Below are 17,085 nucleotides of genomic sequence, written 5' to 3'. Positions count from 1 at the left end.
GTGAGTTATTTCTTGTTGGAGTTTGGGGTTGATCCAAGTTGAAGAAGACACTCTCCAGGAGGCAGTCTTTGCGACTACCCTTGTTTAGACACGAGGTACAACCTGAGGACTCTTCAAACTCTTTTAGAGCCCATAAACTACTAAAGACTCTAAACTTACTGAGAACTATCTCACAGGGATGGTTGAAGATTAGGGATTAAAATCAGCCAAGGAGACATACAGGACAGTCTTGAAGTGTGAGCACACAGAGCTTCTGGTAACCTCTGGGGAGTCACAAGGGTATGAAACACTCTAGCTATATATAATGTATAGCCATGTATTCTGAGTAATGACATTTCCCTAGCAGGCAAAGTCCCCTAAGCTCTTGCCGTTTGTTTTTGTATGGATTTGGTCCTACTCAGGCCCTTCTGGAAGCCCAACTACTACATTTATAGATCAACTCCTCCAGAAGTCAAAATTGTCCAGTGTCCCTATCACAAATTATAGATCAGACTATCTGGGGCCAAAGCCCAAGGCAAAAAAGAGGTCTATAGGTCATCTCTCAGAAACCAGAGTAGAGGTTAGACTTTGCAAGTAAACTTGATTCCTCAGTATAGATTGTTTTCCTACCTACTCAACCAGGTTTATGGGTGAAGCATTCTAAATCAACCTTAGCTATTCCCACTTAGTTGATGAGACTCAGAGTGAACTCTCATCTGGGTGCTATGAAACAGGCTCTGAGACACTGAGAGGTGCAGCTGGATGGCCTGCTTTCTTTCCAAGGCTTTACTGACGTATTCAGCATGCCCTTCTCTCAAGGGTAGAGGATACGGGAGAAGCAATAGAAAGGTGTGAGAGAAAGAGAAGCCTAAATGGCCTTCTAGACCCTACCTTCCCCATGCTAAGGTATGAGGGTTGCTTATGGTTGACCCATGAAGACCCGCCATCTTGTTGTGGCTCACTCCATCTGATATACTGAACTGAACATAAGCAATAGCATCTGTGGAGGTATGTTAGAGGACCTCAGCCAAAAAAGCAAATTCTATAAATAGAGGTCTATGTGGGACCCAAGCAGCACCCATGGAAAATATGACATTATCTTGTTTTAGTCCATTTGGGTTGTTCCGTGCAACACCACAGACCCCAGGGTTTGTAAACAACAGGAATTCACTGTTTACACTTCCTGTGTGTGAAAGGGCAGGAGCAAGGCACCAGTTGATTTGGTGCCTGGAGAGAACCGGCTAATGGGTGACACTTTCTATGTATGACCACATGGTAGAGGATACAAGCAGTTTGTCTGGTGTCTCAGAATCCCACCATGATGATCTGCTCGCTTCCGAAAGGCAATGCCTCTTACCCTGGAGGCTAGGATTTAATAGACATTCAAATTACAGCACGTCTTGACTTACAAAGGGGTATAAAGTTCTGGCAGCCTCGCGGTTAATCTGAGTAAGGGCTGTGATGGCCATCCATCACGATCCTGTTGCTCCTTGGGGAAAGTCTTGTGTTATCCTAAGGCTGTGTCTCTTGCTGCACCCGACCGGGGGGCCTCTGAGCACTTGGTGAGACTGACGCCTTCACCCTTGCTTCAGAAGGCCTGGGTTTCTTCTTGAACCTTAGTTTTTGACGGTGTCCTGGCATAGCGGTATCTACAAGTTTTTATTTACACGACCTTGATTACCAAGAGTCTTAGTTTGAAGAATAACTCAATCAAAGCACTTTCATCTTTTATCAGCAGAATTCACAAGGGCTCTTTTTTTTTTTCTCATGGCGCACACACATTAATGGCCAGCCATCATGTATGGAAAATCAGGGGTAAATCCGTCACTCTGTATGAGCACAAGGACGGCAGGTTCTTCACCTGTGCAGAGATGGCTGCCTGCTATCCTCTCTGTAGCCTCAACCTTCGTATCTTTTTTTTTTTTTTTTTTTTTTTTTTGGTTCTTTTTTTTTCGGAGCTGGGGACCGAACTCCGGGCCTTGCGCTTCCTAGGTAAGCGCTCTACCACTGAGCTAAATCCCCAGCCCCTCAACCTTCGTATCTTAACTACCTCGTGACTATATTTAGTTCTTGAGCTGTTTCTCCTGGTGTGTTTTTCCTAGATAAGACACAAAGAAGCATTGCTCACCTCAGACAAGAAACTAATTAAAGACCCAAATTCCACAAACATCCGACTTAGTGATGTATTGACTGTATTGGGGTTATTTACAGGTGTTTGGCTGAGAAGTCGCTCAAAGGAACATGAGTTACTCAAGGGTAACTCCATCACCGAAAAGCCAAACCCAGCTTGGCTGGTATCTCACAGAAGCTGCACCCTGGGGTTCCCAGCATAACTTGTAGACAGCTCTTCTGATGGGTCTCCTTTCCCTAGTGGCCATTATTATTAATATAACTTTGGTAGGCTGGGTGGGGTGGGGTCCGCATTTTATAAAGTTTTGTAAATTTCAGGAACTACCGGAAACCTGTGAGTTTACTACCTAAATCTTAAGAGTTCTCCTCCTGACTTGGAGTATTTATTTTAATTTATATATTGCTATATAACGCATGAAATTTAATTTTTTTTTTTTGAGACACAGCACAGCCCTGGCTGTCCTAGAATTTGCTTTTTAGACAAAGCTGGCCTCTAACTCATGGAGATCCAGCTGCCTCTGCCTTCTGAGTGCTAGGATTAAGGGTGTGTGCAACTACACCCTTCTTTAAAATTAATAATTTTTCACTGACTTCTAAGCGATAGAATGGGCCAATTGCGAGTATTATCTAATGTATACTCGAAGCTGTAGTTGCCAACCACCCTCACCTTCAGAACAGAACTCAGGCTACGTGACTAAGGGCACACATATGCCTGTGGAGGAGGCTTTCTCATCCTCAAAGGATGTGAGCACTCTATCTTTAAGGCTCTTCTGTGTGGTGGGAGAGAAGGTCTGTGATGATTGTCAACTTGATAGGGTCTGGACTCTTGTAGGAGACACACCAGGCACACCAGTACCCCAATTTAGATTAGATTAGCTGCTGGCCAGACCTTTAGAGGATTATCTGGATTAAGTTAATTGAGGTGGAAATCCCACCCTAAAAGTGGTAACACAATTCTCTGCATTAGTGTCTTGCACTTCATTAAAAAGCAGAGAGCTAGCTGAGGGCAAATAGTTGCCATTTTCTGGTTCTTGGTCAGAGATTGAACAGGACGGCCTGCTTTAAGCTCCCGTTGTCAGAGCCACTCCATCTTGAACCTTGAGCCAAGTAAACCCACTCTCCTTTAAGTTGCTTTTGTGAAGGTATTTTTACCACAGCAAGAGGAAAAGCGGGAAAATTCAATTAGGAAACCTCAGTCATTTATGGCAGGTGCCAAGGGTAGTTTCAGATTAAATTACCTAAGTCTGTGGTAGACATGGAGGAGGTAGGACGATACTAGTGTATCGTAGGGTTCTCCAGAGGAACGGAATCAATCAAATGTATGCATGTCTATCATATACACACATCTATACACATATATGTCATAAAATTGGGATGCATTCGATTATCTGCGATGGCTGCCTCTATGTAGAGACACAAGCAACTTAGTTGCTGCTCAGTCTTAAGAAGGGGATGCTCCAGAGGGCCAGTCTACTGCTGAAACCTGGAGATCACTGAAAAGTTTCTGGTGCTGAGTCGGTCGTGGAAGGCTGACAAAGCTGGAGTGAGATGCTAACAGAAAACAGCACCAGCAATAAATGCAGCTGATAAGGAGTTAGCATCTGAGGCAGGAAGGTGACCTCTTTGTATGCGACCTACTGCTTTGGAAGGCGCCACCCGATTTCAGTGTGGGTCTGCCATGCTCTGTTAACTCTCCCTGGAAATGTCCTCATAGACATGCCAAGAGCTTTGCCTTTCTGAGTGATTCCAAACCTGGCCAAATGGACCACCAAGACCATCAGAGTAGGGGTCATGTGTCCTACTTTCCATAAGGCTGTTTCTGAAAGGAGGGCTTGAGAAGGGGTTAGCAAATACAGTGGGGGGGGGGTGCACTCAAGGTGTGTGGAATGTGGAAGATGGGAACCAGAAGAGACTATGGGCAAGCACAGTAGGGGGGCTGTGCTGGCCTCGGCACTATGCTGAGTGGCTGTTTGTGTTTCCTCCACTTTCTAAGCATTCTTTGGGCAGCTGTGTTAGCCAGCTGCTAGTACCTCTGCCCTAAATTTTAAAGCTGGCCTTTTGGAGACCCAGCTATTGTTCCTCAAGTACTATTAATATGTATATGTGAGTAGTATGTATGTAGTATTAAAATGTATATAAGTAGTATGTATGTAGTAGTATAATATGTATAAGTAGTATGTATGTAGTATGTAATAATATTAATGTGTATATGTAAGTAGTATGTATATAGTATGTATGTAGCAGTATTAATAAGTATATGTAAGTAGTATGTATATAGTAGTATTAATATGTATTTGTAAGTAGTAGGTATGTAGTATGCATGTAGTATGCATGTAGCAGTATTAAAATATATATGTAAGTAGTATGTATGTAGTAGTATTAATATGTATATGTAAGTAGTGTGTATGTAGTATGTATGTAGCAGTATTAATATGTATATGTAAGTAGTATGTATGCTAGACACACAGGGTGGGGGTGTGTCCAGGGGAGAACTCACCGTTTGCTTCTGATGCTAGGCAACCAGGAGGGTGTATGGCTGCACATTGATGCTGCATACGCAGGCAGTGCCTTTATCTGTCCTGAGTTCCGGTATCTTCTGAATGGCGTGGAGGTGAGTAAGCTGTTCAGTGAGGTCTTTTGTTTTTCCACTGGGAATCAAGCCTGCTGGCCTCCTATGTACCTGGCAAGGAGTCTACCACTGAGCAACACTGCTGCTGCAGGGTCATCGGTGAGATCTCCTTTTGTAAGAGTCAGATACCCCCAACTCTTACTGGTTTATTTCCACAAACTACTTCCTAGCCAATTGCAATGGTTATTAGAAATTAAATGCCCTCGGGGAGCTGGGGAAATTAATCAGGGAATCAATGTGGGCACTGTTCTTACAGAGGATCTGAGTTTGATTTCTAGAATCTACTCCGATAACTGCAGCTGGAGGAGACTGGATGCCTCTGGCCTGTGCACCCCTGTGCTCTGTACACATACATAGACTGTGCCACCCCCATACACATAATTTAAAAAAAAATGAAAACTAACTTAATGAATACAGTACCTCAGGACTGGGGCTGAGGGCATTCCAGTCATGCAGCCTGACTTTTGAGGCCCTCCTGAGGTAGACAGCTATTTTCCAGTTGCTACAAATCCTGGGCAGAGCTATGTATCATACGTTAGACTTGCACGTATAAAGCTGTGGAAAAATATTTATGAGTAAAATAAAATTGCTGTGCATTCCAGTCAAACAATAATTTAAAACGTCAACCTACAATCCCCTGCAATCCGGCTCAACGAGTTGTTCACGTTCTTCCCATGTACCTGAGTAAAACGGTCAGTCGCAGTGGCCAGGATCCCATAGAAAGTCACTGAGGCATTTTAAATGTCCCATGGACTCTTCTGAATATTGCAAAATACATCCTGTCATCCCAAATGAAACTCTTTCTTGAGAAGTAACGATCAAAACAGTTAGCCAGGACTCTATTCTCCCCAGAGATACAGAGCATAAACCAGTGTGGACTTAACAGACTGAGCTCAGATGGGCCCTGCTGTCCATCTTTCCAGACTTGGGCAGAATTCTACTTGGGCTGTCCATAGGATAGGGAGATTTTCCACCTGCCAACTAGCAGACTAAAGCATTGAAGAACCCCAAGAGGCCTCCTGTAGAAGCGTGTACAAGTGGGGAGATGCTAAATTAGAGGAGTCAGTACTTTAGCCAGAAAAGAATTGCTTTCTTCTTAGAAGAAGAGGTTTCCTGAGACTTCACCTTGTCATGGAAGTCAGATCACCATGCGGGCTTCACCCTTCCAGACTGGAATCTCTAGGTGCCCTTGGGCAGATCATCTTCCATTATATCGTAAAGTAGATTTACCAGGGATGGTTCCTTTGTGCGGTCAGCCCAAGGAGTGGCTGCGTTAATCACACTTAAAGGGTTTAAGAAGAGCGTGGGGCGTAGGAAACTGAGCACGCATTAGATGCTCTCATTAGTTGTCACCGGGGCTTAGAGAGACTCCCCCTAAACCTCTTCCTGCTTGCGTGTCAGACTTGCCGATCAATTTTCTAATTACTGTTTTGAATTCTCCCAAGACTGTAATAACAGAAAAAAGGTGACTGTCAAAGGTATGGAATACAAATTGTCCCGTCTTTGAAGAGAATAATCCCCCTTCTTGCCGATGAGCCATTCTGGTTTCTATGTGCACTACATCACTCTCTTTCTTATGCAGTCAGTATTCCCTTACTGAACATTTCATACGCGCTAAACTTGAATCCATCTGAGGGGGTAGAAAGGGGTCAAAATCACTAAGTACTGGGGTTTGTGTTAACACACGTAAAGTTCTGATCCTATGATTGTGATGCCAAATCCCTTACTAGTTTTGTGGATGTTTGGATCTAGGGGGTGATTGATGGCGTGTGACATTTCTAATCCAAACTCCAACATCCAAAGTGCTCCAAACTCTGGAACTTCCTAAGGCCTGATATGCCAAAATGGTAAAATTCCATCCCACGAAGCTTTATCTCGTAACCAAAGATTTAGAAAACACTTAGTAGAGTGTCTTGGAACACTCATATTTCATGTTTAGGTTTGGGTCCTGTGGCTGATCTACTTCGCCCCGTCTGTGTAAATACTTTTAAATATAGAGAAGAATTTCAGATAAAGGACAGGCAGGCAACCCATGTGCCCTTCAGCATCGTGGAGGGAAGAAGGGTAGGTTTCTCCTGTGCCTTTCCTGTGGTCAGGCCTGTGCTGGAAGCTCCTGAGTTCAGGTATCCGGTTTCAGGTTTCCCGATCCACCAGTGCTCTTCTTAGGGCCCTGAACTGACAACTCCAAAGTTTCACCTTTCACAGAGGGGTGCCGGACTGTCAGACCACCAGGGCGATGGGCACCGCAGCCAGATCCTATCAACAGCAGACACCATTCACAGCACTCACAGGGACAAGGACTCGCTGCAATTTTTCCCTCCATTAGTGGTACCGCTCTCTCCTTGCCTTGGCTGAGGGAGGGCTCGGCTGCTCCGTGGTCAGATAAGCGGCCCGCAATATCCTGCTGTGGCCCGACCCTTGCAGATAAGGGCCGTCCTCTCTGTCAGCGGGAGGAAAATATCACTGTACCGTAATGAAAGAAGTTTAAACAGATCAGCCCCAGTGGAGGGAACTAATAAAATCCCCCAGCAAACAATGCTCTTCTTTAACCTTTTGTTTCCTTTTATCAACAAATGAAACTTGCTGTAATTTCCTGTCTCCTTCTCAAAATTACTTTTTCTGAAACCTGGGAGGAAATGAGTCGGCACCTCCAGCTTGGGTCCATATGGAAGCTTGTTTCGGCCGGCCCCCAACGTCTATCACTGACACCAATCGGGCCCCCCTTAGGGCTTTGCTACCTCCTTAGTGAGGGTCCCTGGATTTAAATAAAGAGGAGCAACCGCAAAGCCTCGAGAAGTTTGAAAAAAAATGTTCCTTTAGGAAACCGGACTAGACCGAGCCTTGCTCCTATCTAAATTAAGCTCTGACACTCAGATGGACCTGTTTGCCTCCCGTCAGTAACACCAGAACCCGAGGCCTGCCATTTGGAAAAAGGCAGAAAGCAGCCTTTGTGGAGCTCTTGGATTTGTGAGTGCACAGCTGAGACCCAGGAGCCTTGCGGCTGTTGTTCGCAGTTGAAATCTATTTTCTCCTTGAAAGCCTGGTCAGCAAAGCTGCAGTTGTTGTCTGTGACCCTGTGTGCCAAGACACTCTCGCAACTGTCAGTTCACTGAACTTAGACCTCAACTTTAAAATCGAGGAGGAAAAAAAACCCTTAGGTACATGGAAAGTGTTGTGACCTTGTGTCATGCTGGCCAAAGAAACTTCAGTTAAATTAAAAAAAAAAAAAAAAAAAAAAGGCCGGGGGGGGGGGCGGATTTCTAATCACCTTAGTTATGAGATTTTTTTCTTTTTCCTGTATATCCCGAGAAATTTGATAGTTCAGGAAGCTGAAGGGATGATGTACGTAAATTATTTGTAGGCCCAACACTGATATTCTAGACATGGTTCTTATAAGTTGAATATTCTGGATTTCCAGTGCTTTGAACTCTTGTACGGGGGAAAATCTCGTGTGATCTTAGAGCCTGGAACCTAAAATGTGCGTTCTCAGAATACACAAGGTCTTGCTTTCTTCCCCAAAGAGCCCTGACTGAATCGTTCTGTTTTGTCGTTTTCTTACGTCTCTACAGTTTGCAGATTCCTTTAACTTTAATCCCCACAAGTGGCTTTTGGTGAATTTTGACTGCTCTGCCATGTGGTAAGTTTCTCTGTTGTTCACACACTGGTCACCTGTGGTGTGGCTCTGGTCTCTGTAGTGCCAGAGAGGGAGGCCTACCTGCCAGAGCACAGCCAGGGCCCGCGTGAGACCGGAGGGAAGGCACTAATGATCTCTCAGGCTGCCGTTTGCCTCCATTTCAGAGCCGCTGCTGGAATTCTTGCTCCATCTCCCTCAGCCTGTAAACTTTTATCTCGAGTGTATTGTTGCGAGAGATTAGCTTGAGGGACGAGCAGGTGGGGACAGGCGACCTGGCATTTGACTTATCTCTCCTGAGCAGATGACAAATCCTGGGAAATTTCAGTTCTTACATTTAATTCTGTTGCTTCTGTGTACTTATTCTTAGATTTATCATCAGTCTCTTGGTCTAACTCTGGCTTAAACACTCTAAACACCTACTGAGAGTAAAGCTCCATGCCTTTAAAATTCTCCGAAAATTCTTAGAAACAGTGCGGTCATCACTTTGGCCGTACCACGTAAGAAAAATAGGTTTTAAAATCAAGTGCTAGTGTGCCACATAATGACACCTTAATACATAACGTCTGGGACGGATGCAGGGACAAACGAAACTTGTTTCTTAAATAAAAAAAAAAAAATCAGGGTAAGAAATTGATTAATTACTCACGTGACCAGGGGGAAGCTTTTGCTTGAATTTTGTTAGTGTGTAAGTTTAATGTCTTCAGTACGCTTATTTTGCAAAATCGCTCAGTGTATAATATAATTAAATGGATGATATTTTACTTTAAAACAGGAAGGGGCACAGCTGTCACTCAATTCAGGCAAATGTACTCACATCCCTTACTTTACCAATAATCAATGTATTTTGTTTTAGTACAGTATTTGCAATCCTTTAACTGATACCAAATCAAATTCTTTTCTGTCACATTCTTTTCACCTAAAATTGTAATAACATTTTATGAATTTTATTTATTAATTTGCGGTCTGTGTATATATGTGTGCTGTGTGGTGTATGTGAGTGTGGCATGGGTGTGTGTATGTGGTGTGTGTGTATGTGGTGTGGTGTGGTGTGTGTGTGTGTGTGGCATGTGGTGTGTGGCATGTGGGGTGTGTGTGTATGTGGTATGGTGTGTGTGTGTGGTGTGGTATGCGGTGTGTGGTGTGTGTGTGTGTGTGTGTATGTGGTGTGTGTGTGTGGTGTGTGTGTGTGGTGTGATGTGTGTATGTACAGGCATACAAACCCGTGTAGTGTTTGTGGAAGTCAGAGGGCAACACTGAGACTTTAGCCATTTCCTGCCCCCTGGTGGGGTGTGAGGATTGTGCTCACACTGGCCAGGCCTGAATGTGAGAACTGCCACCAGTCTGCACTACCCTGCTTTCTGTCACTATAACAAAACACTGAAGAGAATCCACTTAAAAAGAAGAAAAGCATCGGGGTTTACAGTTTCAGAAACTTAGAGTCATTAGATGCCATTACCTGTGGTGTATGTTGAGTCCTCGTAACACGGAGGAGACACAGGATAGAGAAACCATTTGCTCTGCACCCAGCTAAGACACCAAAAAGGAAAGACCTGGGTTCCTATTATCACTTTCAAGAGCACTGCTTGACACCAGAAGATTTCCAACTAGGCCTCCTCTCTGAAAGGCTCTGCCACCTACAAATACTGCTGCAGGTCAGACTCTAGTGTCTTTGGGCCTCTGGAGTGTTAGTTGATTTGACTTGCTCTAACAAAACACCACAGGCTCAGTAGATAACCAATTTATTTTCTCACAATCTTAGATATTGAAAATGTAAGAATAAGGCCCTGGTAGATTTGGTATGTAAGAGTTCATTTTCTTGTACACAATTCCTTCTTATTGTGTTGACAGCCAGTGGACGGGGTGAGGGAGTCGTTTAGCATCTTTTATAAAAAGTATTCAGTAATTCTGTTAACTAAGGCTGCACCACTATGACCTAATAAACCTCGAAGTCCCTGACTTCTGATTACTTTAGGATTCGGATTCAACATTCAGATAGCGGCTAAAGAAAATACATAGTTCATTTGAGTCTGAGTAGTATGAACTTAAAGCAAAAAAAAAATATTTTATACTCTAGTGGTCTTAGCTGTGGAGCGCCAGGAAATAAAATAATGACAGATGCAAGCATAAGAAACTAGATAAAATAGTAAGCGACAGAACATTAAGTGTAGGTGATGGCGGCTTCAGGGTCTGTGATTGGGAAGCTGTCGGGGAAAGGCTTGGGAGGGGGAAAGATGGAGAGAGAGATTTGGTTGAGGAATGAACAGAGGAGAAACTATGAGGAGGAAAAGTGCCCAGGACGCCATGAATTGGCTCTTTCATTCACTGACAGGTTATTTATGATAGGGAGGTCAGGAAAAGGCTCTTTGGGGAAGTGACATTTGACCAGACATCTGAATAGGGAAAGAACAGGCAGGGGTGAGAAAGTGTGTGTGTGTGTGTGTGTGTGTGTGTGTGTGTGTGTGTGTGTGCGCGCACGCGCGCGCGCGCCTGCGCGCGCGAAGGCCCAGAGGTAAACGGACAATGCCTACCTCAGAGTTGGTCAAAAGAGTTGCAGGTTATTCCAAAAACCACTGGAAGATGGTTTTGAGTTTGTTTCAAATAGGCTACTAAATTTAAAAAATTGGTGTTTTTAGACACAACATGCTTATTTTCAAAATGTTATTATCATAATCAGGATGGTTTAGAGCTGAGGAGCCCTGAGCCGGGCACCTACTTCAGGTTTCACACAGTCCTACTAGGCCGCTTACTCAGTCAAGCTTGAGGCTCCCAGAAAAACACAAACTTCACAGTTGCTCACAGCACAGCTTTCTTTGAAGAAGGGCTGTGCCAGGCTAGGTGACAACAACAGACTTTCGCCAAGAACCAGCATGCAACTGAGTTCTTTCTCCCGCCTCGTGGACAGAATTTTACTTTTCTCTGGTCCCTAAGAGAAGTGAAAAAGGGCTCGCCACAAACAAACATCCTTATTCCAGACATTTACTTCAGTGCCGGGGGCTTTGCTTAAGAATTTTACCTTCTAAGCAAATGCCTGTTATTTCTGCAGCACATCACAGCTTATCTCTCCCTCTGAATAGCTCTGCAGGTCTGGAATTGCTGCCCTGTTTTATGGGTAAGGAAGCTAGAGCTTAAGGCTTAATCCAGAAATTCGTGGTGGTATGCACCTCCAGTCTCAACTACTCAGGAAGTTGAGATAAGAGATTTACTTCAGGCCTGGAGTTTGAGACCAGCTTGTGCAACAAACAAGATTCCTTCAGAAAAGACAGATAGAGAGATAGATAGAAAGGGCTGGGGGCAGAAGGGGGAGGGATTTTTCTCTTGTGAAAGGGTTCAGAGTGATCCTTATCAGGCCCGGTGGACTGATGTCTTAAAGTGCCGGGCTGAGTAAAGAGTAAGAAGGAATCCTGGACTTTGTGCATTCCATTTAAGAGCAGATACAGGAAGCAGCTCGTATCTGACACTCCCAGGCACAGAGATTTGCTCAGGGAACTGAGGGGGATCATTCATCATGGGCCCAGAAGAAGCTGAAGAAAGGGGTTGTGTTTTGGCGAAGAGGGGGCCGAAATTAGGCAGTCATTCTGCTTCAACTTTCACTCAAACAGTTATTGACTGTGTTTTCTCTCTGAACACTACAAAAGGCCCTGAATTTTAGCCCAGAAAGTACAGCCTAAAGGCAAAAGGTCACTAGCTAGACACAACATCCCCTTCCGGCATTTCTCTGCCCAGCTGCCTTAACGGAGGGGTTCTGAGGGGCACGCTGGGGGGCTGGGGAGGGGGCGGGTCCCTCCGGAGTGTTTGCAGAGGGCTGGGGGGTGGGGGGAGATGGCGCCTTGTAAGGTAGTGGCAGGGAGTCACTGAAATCATGAAATCGGAGAACGCTTTCAGTGGTCTTTCGCACTGCCCTGAACATATATCTACAAAATAATAATTTTTTGAAAAAAGTCTCTCGCTAGCCCTCATATCCTTGCAGTGATGTGTTCTGCCCTGGCAAAATAAAGCAAAATCCAAGGCAGTCAGTCAGGAGATCTCGGTAAGTACAAAAGCACGAGATGGTCAACACGCAGACCCTGCAAAATAGGACACAAGTCAACAGTCCCAAGTTAATTTTAACAGGTATGTTTTACAATTTAACCAAAACAAGGAGCATATTTATATATATACATGCTCCCTGATTTGTTTTAAATTGGTTGGTTTGGAGGTGTTTTTGTTTGTCTTGTTTTGCTTTGCTCTGTCTTTTGTAATCTTTAAAATAGAATCCTCTCTCTTTTGTTAAATGAGATTTCGCCAACAGTTTAACAGTGCAACAGTGTTACCAGTTAACAGTGTAACATAAACACTTCCGTTGACTTCTTCAAATATTAAAACGGACAAGACAATGGAAGTTTCTGAACCCGGCAATTATTATAGCATAGTAAATAGTTTCTTAATGAGTTCACCCTTCCGTCCGTCAGCTTTTACTGTTGTTCATTTGATATTTGGACTCCTTCATACGGAGCTCAATGGCCTTCCTCTATCAGAGCCTCAGAGAGGATTGACAAAGCCAGATATCAGTCATTGGTCTGGCCAGATAAAGGATCTCAGGAAAGAGGAATAAGAGAAAATAAAAAGAAGGCCTGGGGTGTAGCTCAGCGACCGCTCGCTCTCGTCGCCTAGCACCTTCGAGGTCCTGGATTCATTCCCCAGCACCACAAATGAGGGAGCAAATAAATAAGGCACATACTGGTCAGTTGTAGCCGATGACGGGAGGGTTTGGCTGCCAGAAACTTTGGGATTGTACAGGTACAGCAAGAAGAACATGATCAAGAATCCACAACTACACAAACAACCGTACGAATTTTTTTAAAAAAAAACAAACAAACCTGCTTTAAGGGTAAATAGAAAGCTCCCGAACTCAGACACCAGGCCTGTAAAATATTCAACTTCAGCCGGGGAGGTGTCAATCCGATCGCAAATGTAGTTTACAGGGAACTGCAAATGTTGTTAGTTAGTTTCAGAAAACCAGGCGAGGAGCTCAGAAACCCCGCAAACTTAAGAGTTTTGAATTCTAGGCTAATACATCTCTTGTGTGATGTCTGTTATGTGGTATGTTTTACAGCAGTCCTTGGCCCCCGATTGATTTGCCTTCAGCAAAACCCAGTGCTGTTTAACAAAACAGTTTAATGGTCCAGCACGAGTGGATTTCACGTGTGTGTGTGTGTGTGTGTGTGTGTGTGTGTGTGTGTGTGTGTGTGTGTTAGAATGCTAGAAAATGTCGTTCATCATGTTGAAGAAACAGAGTTATCCTCTTGCCCTCTTCCCCTCTCTCCCTGGTCCCCTCCCCCGTCTCTCGCCACGTGTTCATGGCCAGTCTCTGTTCCTCTGTCTGCCTTTTTCTGTCTCTACTACCCCCTCAACTCCCCTCCCCATGCCCTGAACAAACTGTATTCTGTGGAAAGAAAGAGAGAGAGAGAGAGAGAGAGAGAGAGAGAGAGAGAGAGAGAGAGAAAGAAAGAAGCAGAGTTATAACAACAGATTTAGAAAAGGCATTAGGGTAAAATACTCCAGCTGGGTAAAACTATTCCTGGCCCTATGTTTGAATATATTTTTTAAAGGATTTATTCATTTATTTATTATAAGTACACTGTAGCTGTCTTCAGACACACCAGAAGAAGGCATCAGATCCCATTATAAATGGTTGCGAGCCACCATGCAGTTGCTGGGATTTGAACTCAGAACCTCTGGAAGAGCAATCAGTAATTTTAATCACCGAGCCATCTCTCCAACCCAAGTTTGAATATTTTTAAAAATAACTTTATTTATTTATTTATTCACTCATTTATTTAATGTGAGTGCGTGCGTGCCACTTGGACAAAATGTCCGATACAAAGCCTGTTAGGAACAAGTAGCTGGCCCCATCACTGATCAGAAATACAAATGAGTGTCACGGCGAGGGGCTGCTCGTGGGGCTTACTCAGAAAAGAAAGAGGCCCTGGATGTGATCTCCAGTAGCAGAAAAACGAAACAGATGGCTAAAATCAACCCACAGAAGGCCACACTGAAACAGTACCGATGGTTGGAAATCAAAAGCAAGTACTAAGACAAATGCAGTCCTAAATACGAAATGCGAAGCAACAGAAGCCAGCACAGTACACAGCCCAGGATGGGGCTATCTGCCCAGCAAGGTGTGTACTCTGAGTTTTTAAGATCGGAGTCTGGGCCCTGGCAGCTTTAATAGGCGAGGCTTGCCCACCTACCCTCGATAGGCCAATTAAAAGACAGACTAATGATAACAACAACAGTGAAAAGTTTCCTCAGTGCAGCCACATCGAAAAGAGAGACAAAGAGGCCCAGTGTTCTACCCACAGTTTCTGGGTCCTGACATGGAAATCAGGTTTAAATAAAGAGCAAGGGATATGCATAAGTAAGCAGTCCTGGTCAATGTGTGGTCTTGCCCATCATTGCCCTGGCTCCACTGTCCCCTACAAAAGTGGTCTGACAAGTCCTTGGAACTGGCTGAAACCTGTTTCTGGGAGACAAGTTACCCTCTGGCTGGCCCTGCCTTCTAGCCTTTTCTTTTTCCAGCTTGACATTCCTGGGGAAATTCCAATTGGTGTTCTTAAAAGTCGGATAGCCAAAGGGTCTCTTTAGTTATATCTCTATTCCCGATAGGGTTTGCAAACCTTATCTTTTGTTCTCTCCAATCAGGGTGAAGAAGAGAACTGACCTAACCGAAGCCTTTAATATGGACCCTGTTTATCTGAGGCACAGTCACCAGGACTCAGGTGAGCAGACCTGCCTGAGGGTGCAGTGTGATTAGGGGTTTCTTCAGGGCTGCACTGGAATGCCGTGGAACCCACAGCACCTTCCTCAGGATCGGAGGGGCTCAGTGCTCTCCTGGTTTACTCTCGAAACTTCTACACTGTGCTGAGCTGGGGGCGGTGGTTGCATTTCTCAAGCAAAGGCTCCTCCCTTCCCCCCAAGCATCAAGAGCCCGAGTGACATGTGGGAGTAAGGACAGGAGGACGGCAGCCATCAGCCCCCTGTACGTGTACACGCATGTCTTCCAAGACAGAAAGCTCTTAGAATAGCGTCTGTGCCGATGGAGTCTTTCCTAAAAAAGTATTTCTACTACATTCATCAATACCATTAAAAAAAAAAAAAAACCAACCTGAGTAGAGAAAGGAAATGAAGAGAAAATATGAAGAAAACCTAGGTAGGGCTGCTGGCTCAATGCACACTTCTGCATTTAGTGGGAGTTCTGTGTTCCATGCCTGGTGCTGATTACCTGAGAGTTAAGGAGGCTCAGTGTCTGCACAGACTGCCTAGGAAGAGGACAAGTAGGCAGTGAGAGAGAAGTAGTGTGTGTGGGGAGGAGGGGGGGTGGGGCACACAGACTCCTTTCAGAAGCCATAGCAGGAAGCCCACAGTAACTGGGGTGGCCTCTAATTAAGCCATGTGCTTCCCAGAGACCATGGCAGAAAGCAGACACAATGAGGTGTTTGAGCCGTGGTGACGGTATAAGTCAGCCAGTCTGCCTAGCCCACCCGTTACTGCAGTGGGATGCCTGGGGCGATTAACTCGTGGCTCTAGAAGCTCAAGTAAAGATGGGGCTGCCCCGGAGATGTGAGCCTTTGTTGGAAGAAGCACACCGTGGTGGAAACATGTAGCAAAACAAGTAATCACATTATGACATTTCGTAAGTCAGAGAGGGGAGAGAAGGGGAAAAGAAGAACGGGTGGGCTCTCATAATCAATTTTTAATACACATCTTCAGGGACCTAAGACCATCCTAATAGACCCTACCTCTTACGGATCCAAAGCATCTTCCATTAGCACCACAGCAGACCTCCTCTTCCTCCTCCTCCTCCTTCTCTGACCCGTCCTCCCCTCCTCTTCCTCCTCCTCCTCCTCTTCCTCCTCTTCCTCCTCCTCCTCCTCCTCCTCCTCCTCCTCCTCCTCCTCCTCCTCCTCCTCTTCTTTTTCCTACCTTCCTTCCTTCCCTTTTGCTTTGTTGTGTCTTAGTCAGGGCTCAGAGTTTCTCTGGCTGTCCTGGAACTCATTTTAAAACCACTCTGGCCTCGATCTCACAGAGATCTGCCTGCCTTTGTCTCCTGAGTGCTGGGATTAAAGGCTTGCACCACCACCTCCTGGCTACAAACCCCGTCTTTACAGTCAGTGTCTACTAAAATTAGGGGAAGTGCTGACAGAACTTTCCCCAGTACAGAGAGATGCAGGGGACATTTTGCCACTGTCTCTTCATTGAATCCTGGTGTACGAGGCAGCTGAGTCCTTTAAAAAACATGGAGTACCACATTCTGTGTGCCTAGTATCCTTCTTTGTAGGCTGCAGCCTCCAGTACAAAATTATGAGTGTAGGCTGGGGTCTGAAGGGCACCAAGAGAGCAGAAATTCACATTTCCCTGACGAATCTTTCTACTCAACTGCGTAGCCAAGGACGGTGACCTCATACTTGTAATGGCTTTGTCTCCACCTCTCTAGTGTTGGGACTACAGAAATGTGCCTCCCCACCCAGCTTATGATTCTGGGGATCAAATTCAGGTTTTCATTCATGCCGAGCAACCACTCTACCAACCGAGCCTGTAACTCCAGCCTGAGATTTTTATATAACAGAAAATGCTGACTTCTGCTGCCTTTGCTCTCTCATTAAGTGGGCTTTTCAGATATAATCTGTGTTAATAAAGATCTATCTTGCAAAGTGGAGCAAGAGCCAACGTTAAA

At 44.9% G+C, this 17,085-nt stretch overlaps 1 protein-coding gene across 9 annotated transcripts in view; it reads left to right on the top strand.

Moving 5' to 3' along the window:
* Ddc (dopa decarboxylase) overlaps nt 1-17,085 on the top strand; it is a 90,503-nt gene that overhangs the window by 57,187 nt on the left and 16,231 nt on the right. For 5 of the 9 annotated variants that reach the window (NM_012545.4, NM_001270853.1, NM_001270852.1 and 2 more), the window contains 3 exon segments: nt 4,626-4,720; nt 8,308-8,375; nt 15,054-15,130. In NM_012545.4, coding sequence (NP_036677.1) covers nt 4,626-4,720; nt 8,308-8,375; nt 15,054-15,130 — 240 coding nt within the window. 9 annotated transcript variants of the gene reach the window in all.

The sequence above is a fragment of the Rattus norvegicus genome, chromosome 14 (assembly GCF_021556685.1).
Source record: "Rattus norvegicus strain SHRSP/BbbUtx chromosome 14, alternate assembly SHRSP_T2T, whole genome shotgun sequence".
In the NCBI taxonomy this organism is placed as follows: domain Eukaryota; kingdom Metazoa; phylum Chordata; class Mammalia; order Rodentia; family Muridae; genus Rattus; species Rattus norvegicus.
This window is presented reverse-complemented; position numbering and strand designations above follow the sequence as displayed.